The 7,316-nt window shown below is 34.4% G+C and overlaps 1 protein-coding gene across 2 annotated transcripts; it reads left to right on the plus strand.

Moving 5' to 3' along the window:
• Window positions 1–413: 413 nt before the first annotated feature.
• Window positions 414–2,548, plus strand: LOC145108249 (protein CANDIDATE G-PROTEIN COUPLED RECEPTOR 2-like). Of its 2 annotated transcripts, none has more exons than XM_079045268.1 (6): window positions 414–606; window positions 1,395–1,586; window positions 1,656–1,815; window positions 1,916–2,009; window positions 2,101–2,170; window positions 2,310–2,548. In XM_079045268.1, the coding sequence occupies exons 1-6, from the start codon at window positions 550–552 to the stop codon at window positions 2,352–2,354; spliced, it is 618 nt and encodes a 205-aa protein (XP_078901394.1). In that variant the 5' UTR covers window positions 414–549; the 3' UTR covers window positions 2,355–2,548. The 2 variants fall into 2 exon arrangements, with proteins under 2 accessions (XP_078901394.1, XP_078901395.1); XM_079045269.1 differs by having other exon boundaries at window positions 1,956–2,009.
• Window positions 2,549–7,316: the final 4,768 nt, after the last annotated feature.

A 7,316-nucleotide genomic window follows, 5' to 3' on the forward strand; every position in this document is an offset into this window, starting at 1 on the left:
GAAAAGTGAAGAAAAAAAGGGTATGGCTGACAAAAAGTGAGGGAAGCTTCCATTCTAACGGGACCCTAATCGGAATTGGGTTTCGTGCGAGTATTTTCATAGACAAAAAAATAAAAAATAAATGGAAAGTTCAAATAACAAGTGCCAGCATAATCAGTCGGTGTCGCTAGTCAATCCTCATCTGATAACTCCGAAGTCTGCAATTTCAACACCGACATAAATTAGGTTTCTTTTCCGGGGATAAAATCGAAGACGCTCCGATTGATCTAAAGGCACGCACAAAATTAGGGTTCGAACATCATCTATGCCTTTAATTACCGAATTCTTGTTTCTCTAGCAGATGGTGAAGGATCAAGACCATTACCCGCCATAACCGACATCCATCATAATGGTACAGTATCATCACCATCGTCCCAGTTCACTCAGTATAGATGCCATGGGTTATGGTACATCGCCGTTTTATCGATCCTGGGGGTTTTATTTGTACTATATTTAGGGTTTCATCTCAAAAGGAACATCAAGAAGCTCAATCGTCGTCGATCACATGTTATGGATGCCCTCCTTTGGTTGTCAGCTATCCTCAATCTCGCTTGGTGCTCTCTTCAGGTAACATTTCATGTCCTTTTTGAAGATAATATTGTTGCTGATGTTATACCTCTGTATACGCAATACGTATGCGCGCATGGGGCTCCCTTAGTTAATTGGAGCCTAGACCTCACACTTTGTGAAGAATGTGATTGTTATGCAGTACCAGATCCTCCTTAATTACAATTTCTTTAATTTATTGTTTAGTTTATATAAGTAAAATGAGTTTACAGGGTAAGAGTGGCATAGATTTGGGAAGGAGGATGTGAGGGTCATGGAGTCAGATAGGACTTGAGGCATTTAGGCAATTAGACGCTGTTTCTAGATTATTGTTTTTTTTTTTTTTTACTTTAGTGACTGTTAAGTGTACTTGAAGATGATGTGTGTTAAATTTCCATACCTTTCTTCTTGTGGACTGCATCTAAAACAGATTGATCTGTGAAGCTTCCTACCCTCTTCTTAATATATATATATATATATATATATATATATATATATATATATATATATATTCTAGTAATTTTTGTATTTGACAAATTGTCCCTATAGTTTAGTTGTAGTTCAAAGTGTATCAATTCTTATATGATTAAGTGTAAATGTGTTGTTTTAGGTTCATACTAAACCTTCTTACTATATTACAGTGACGTTCAACAATAAAGGAAATGATAGGTGATAAATCATATACATTTAAACTCTGAGGCATTTAGGATTCAACAACACCTAATTAGAGCTCAACCAAAGCCAAAACATATCAAAAATCATGAGATTAGCATAAGATTAAAACTACATATTTGTTTAAAAATATATAGGTATGGCAATGCATTCCTCGGAAGGAGGTTTCTTGGAACTTTTTGTCATTGCTGACTTCAATGGGAACACTGTGTTTAGAGATTAGCTTAGTGGCCTTCTTATTTCAAGAAAATTATGCAAGTGGCCTTCAAGCATTAGCTCATACTTTCATTATTTCAGGCCTCATTGTTGGAGCAAACATACTTCTCAAGGTGATTATCCCGAACCTAATTATCAATTTATTATTATTTTATTGACATATTTTATTGTTTGTTTATTAGGCGATTTTTGTGTTTGGATTCCATGTCCTACTTTTCATGGATGATGAAACGAGCCATAGAGGGAAGTGGGGATTGTGGATAGTTGATGAACTATTGCTCACATGCACTTATGCCTACATTCTTTTTGTACATTACTCTAAATGGAGAGATAAGTTGCCTCGTAAGTTTAATGAGCTTTTATTATGTTTACTTTTTTATTTTTGTATAATATAAAATTTCATAAAGCATGCCTTATTCCATTCCATTTTTATTGAGACCAGCATTTTACAACTATGTTGTTGCCATGTTCATCATCACTAGAATTGCATTATTTGGTTGTGGATTTGCTGCCAGTGGCTTGGCCTTTGGACTTTGGTACCTATACAGTATACACAACTATATTTTATTTATATATAAAATAAAAAAATATATGATTTTTATTTTGTCATTTATTTTATTTATGCAGGGTGTATAGCTTTGTTGTTATCTGCTACCACACACTCTATCTTCCCTACCTTCCTCTCCGATTTCTTCCAGTTATATAATTATTAATTTTCTCCTTGATTTAACATTAAAAAAGATGCAGTTTTCTTGGAGAAATGATAATATATATATATATATATATATATATATATATATATATATAGATATATATATATATATTTTTTTTTTCAGGAGGAAGACTTGCTTTTGGATAAGGCTTACTACTCTCTGAGATGAGGGATGCTGGGTTTTTCGATTTGGAATAATAAATGGTTATGTTATTTGACTATTTGTAGCACAACTTTGTAAATAAGGTATAAGATAATGTTAGATTGACTATTTGGTCGTTTGACTTTGATGCAGCCAATATTGGACATGTTACATGTATAGCTACAGTTTGCTAGAAGTATTTACCTATTTACCCTTCCTCATGTTTGCTTTCAGCTTTATCATTTGTATATGCCTTTTTACTTTACTGTAGTCACAAACCACTGTTTACCCTTTGTATGCTCATGTTTTTATTTTATTTCGTTAAATCCACACCTTTTTTTTCTTTTTTTTGAAGAGTGTTGTAGAATACGTGGATTAAATCGAGTGTCCTTTCTATGTATTAATGAGGTTGGATTATTGCCTCCTTAGGAGAAAACTATAGGCACGACTTAGTTATTGTGATGTGTGAATCATGGTGCAAGATGTGACTCAATGTTGGCATGGTGATAGGTTATGACTTTAAAGTTTCGAGAATAGAATGTTTATACATGGCTTTCATAAATGGTTGAAATAAATGAAGATAAAAGTCTTGATTGTGGGAAAAATAGAAATATTTATAAATTATTAGAGTTTTATTTAGTAAACAGAAATGATCTTTGTGATATGTTATTTTACTAGTTGTGAAACCTGTATGTTATATGGGTTGGATAAAACAAAAAATTAAATATTTAGGTTTAAACAAAAATTTATTTAAATTTAAAATTTTAGATTTGAAATTTAAAATTTAAAATTTGAATTTAAAAGGAAACATATTAAATACTATATGGAGTAGTAATATTGTAATTTATTGGTTATTTTCAATTAAGGCAATTATTACTTGAGGTGTAAATATGTTGTGTTAATTAAGAAAAGATAAAAAAGAAAATGACAAAATGACAAATGGAAAAAACATTTATTCAAAAATACCAAAAAATGACATGTGTCCAAGTTAGGGATGAGCATATGGACCGGGGAACCGGCCGGAACCGGTCCCGGAACCGGTACCCAATGGAACCGGTTGGGCCGGGACCAATACTATAATTTCGTCAAGTTTTGGAACCAGGACCCGTTAAGAACCGGTCGTTGGAACCGGCCCAAAACCGGGAACCGGACCGGAGAACTCACTCAAATTTTGAAAGTTGCATAACTCACTCAATTTAACTTTTTAAATTTACCTGAATCTTTTTCCTACATGTAGATTATGATTTGTAGTTAAGTTTAGACAATAAAAACGCTTGATTTGGTTAAAAATTGAATAAGTTACAAGTCCCGCAAGGAAGGGTGTCAAATCAGAATTTTTTTTTATGTTTCAACAATTAAATGTAATCTGACTTTGTTGTTCAAATATGCATAACTCACTCAATTTAATTTGTTTTGACCTGAATCTTTGTCCTACATTTAGATTAGAATTTGTAGTTAAGTTTAGACTATAAAAACTCTTGATTTGGTTAAAAATTGAATGAGTTACAAGCCCCGCAAGGAAGGGTGTTAAATCAGATTTTTTTTTATGTTTCAGCAATTAAATGTAATCTGACTTTGTTATTCAAATGTGCATAACTCACTGCATTTAACTTTTTTTTACCTGAATCTTTTTCCTATATGTATATTAGGATTTGTAGTTAAGTTTAGACTATAAAAACGCTTGATTTGGTTAAAAATTGAATGAGTTACAAGCCCCGCAAGGAAGGGTGTCAAATCAGAATTTTTTTTATGTTTCAGCAATTAAATGTAATCTGACTTTGTTGTTCAAATGTGCATAACTCACTCAATTTAACTTTTTTTGACCTGAATCTTTTCCTACATGTAGATTAGGATTTGTAGTTAAGTTTAGACTATAAAAACGCTTGATTTGGTTAAAAAGTGAATGAGTTACAAGTCCTGCAAGGAAGCGTGTCAAATCAGAATTTTTTTATGTTACAGCAATTAAACGTAATCTGGCTTTGTTGTTCAAATGTGCATAACTCACTCAATTTAAGTTTTTTTGACCTGAATCTTTTTCCTACATGTAGTTTAGGTTTTGTAGTTAAGTTTAGACTATAAAAACGCTTGATTTGGTTAAAAATTGAATGAGTTACAAGCCCCGCAAGGAAGCGTGTCAAATCAAACCGGTTCCAAAATCGAAAACCCGGCAAAAACCGGACCCGGAACCGGAACCGATAGAACCGCCGGGCCGGTTCAGTTCTTGATTTTGGCCGAAGCCGGTTCCCGGGTCGGGTCCGGTTCGGGCCGGTTCGGGCCGGTTCGGTCCATTTGCTCATGCCTAGTCCAAGTTAATGAGAAACTGACATGTGACAAAATTATTTTCATTTATTAGAGAGGATAGTAGACTTTAATATCGACCTATATATAGCTATTTTTTAGAGGAATAAAACAAAAGACCATACATATTAACCCTAATAGTGAATTTGGAATTTATATGGGTTAAACATTCTAAAATTCATGAGTGGACTACGATTTAAAATTTTGGATCGTTTAACTTGGTGGAGAGAAAAAGAAGCATAATTTTCAATTCTCTTTGTTATGATCCATGATTTACTAACAATTCAAGCTTCTACGGTAACTTTTGAATACATTTTTTTCTTTTAGTGGTAGGGTTTTATCAAAGTTGAGAAAAAAATCTTATCTAGATGGCGATTGCATTTATTTGAAGGATTACTTGGATTCGGTGGAATGTATACAACACTTGTCAACACTCGAAGATCCACTTCAAGACAATGTCGAACAGGAAATAATGGAACAAGAATGAGAACATGCATAACAATGCCTTCAGAACTTACTTATGACATCGACGATGATGAAGATGAGTACGTAGACGAAGATGAAAGCGAGTGTATTGATGAGACCACTTACCCTATATGTGAAGGTTAAACAACAACAAAACAAAGGTGAACCCAAAGTAAAAGACCACAAAAAAGAAGACTAATTGGCAAAATGCTTTAACGCCACTTTATTTTTATTACTAGTTTAGTAGTTTAGTTTAGCGTCCAAAACTCTACCATGGACGTTTGATGTATGTTTTAAATATTATAATGATCATATGGTGCATTTTATGTTATATTTGAGTGTTTAAATAAATCAAATTCTGGATCAAATAGGATTAAACTGTTGGAATCCTAAGTCGATGAGGACTTGGAGACCAAACAATCTAATTTATGGAAAGTTTAGTTTATGACAAGTTGGTCATAAGTTTCCTAGTCTAATACAAGTTGGTTTGTTAGACTATATATACATGTTCATAATCGAGTTTATGATTATGAGAACAGATTGTAAAACATCGGTTTTGAGTTAGTTTCCGATTAATCAAAGAGTTATTTTGGTTATTTTGTTTTGCATTCTTGTTTTCAAAACTTTAATTGGTATCAGAGCGAGGTTAAGACGGTGCCGGTTTGAGAGTCGGTTTCAAGAAAATTGTAGCCTTTCGTTGCGGGGCAGACGCAGCGGGAACCGGGTTCGGTTTAAGGGGGTGTGGATTGTTTTTGAGCGCGAGTTGAAGCATCTCAATAGCATCCCCGATTTCTCTTGACCAGACTTGTTCTACGGTAGAGAGAGACTAACCGGGGGCACAGGATAAACGAACGGGAAGACATAGAGCGGGTAGCTTTGATTCGGTTCGTTTTACGGGCGACGGAAGACGGTAAAGGTGGTCATGACCTTGTCTTGTTGTTCGGTGGAAAAGTGCTCTCAGAGCAAGCTTGATTAAAGAGGTCGGGGTGGTGAAAAGAGATAATAGGATGTTGATCGGGGTTGAAGAATTTTTCTAGAAGGACTTAGAGATTCGGGGGTGATTGTTGGAATCCTAAGTCGATGAGGACTTGGAGACCAAGCAATCTAATTTATGGAAAGTTTAGTTTATGACAAGTTGGTCATAAGTTTCCTAGTCTAATACAAGTTGGTTTGTTAGGCTATATATACATGTTCATAATCGAGTTTATGATTATGAGAACAGATTGTAAAACATCGGTTTTGAGTTAGTTTCCAATTAATCAAAGAGTTATTTTGGTTATTTTGTTTTGCATTCTTGTTTTCAAAACTTTATAAACAAATCGATAATCTATTATTAGCAAAAAAATCGATCAGACCCGGTCCAAACCGGTTTCAAACCATAGCGGATCGACGTTGTCACATTGGGATCGAATAGGAGTTTTGTGCATCTCTAGTTGGGATGGTGGGGCCATTTTGTCTAAATAAGGATATATAATAATTTGAATTAGTTAAATAACGATTAAAAAATCAATAACTGTGGGTTAGTCATTTTATGTATTTTAGGGACTAAAGTCGAAACAAAATCAAACCACATGTGTAACACCCAATTTCAGGATGTTTCTTAATTCAGGATTGTGGTCCGTAATTCGATCATGAGATTTAAGTTTAAACTTTATTGAATGCTGATAATATTGGTTTTGAGATCTAAGTCCTTGATTTGTATGTTGGAACCAAAGGGTAAAATGTGAAAAGTTATATGTCGGGCTTCTTGCATGGATTATCGTTTTAGTTCGACACGTGTTAAGTGAAAAGTAACTAGATAGAATTGTGGGGCTCATCAATACCTTTCCGCGCATATAAAGAACGCCGAAAAAGGAGTTGAAACGAAGAAGTTATGGTTGTTTGAAGTTGAATTGGAAATTGGGAATTTTTGTCCTACACTAGGCGTAAGAAAGCTACGCTGCGCGTAGGTATTGAATTCTGAACGCGGGTTTAATGGCCTACACAGGGCGTAGGTTATGCTACGCAGGGCGTAACCCCTATAGACCAAAACCCCAACCCTAAGGTTTTGAGTCGTATTTTAGATGGTAAGACTGCTCGGTACATGAAGAGGTCGCCATCCCTTTTCACCTCCACTATAAATTAGTGACCTGATTCACCTCCACCAGGTACGAAAACATCCTTCATCCATTCTAAATCGAATTGATCACTGTTATTCACTTACCATTCAGAGTCTTTACTGACTTT

The sequence above is a fragment of the Lactuca virosa genome, chromosome 4 (assembly GCF_052849685.1).
Source record: "Lactuca virosa cultivar CGN04683 chromosome 4, Lactuca_virosa_CGN04683_v6, whole genome shotgun sequence".
NCBI classification, from domain to species: domain Eukaryota; kingdom Viridiplantae; phylum Streptophyta; class Magnoliopsida; order Asterales; family Asteraceae; genus Lactuca; species Lactuca virosa.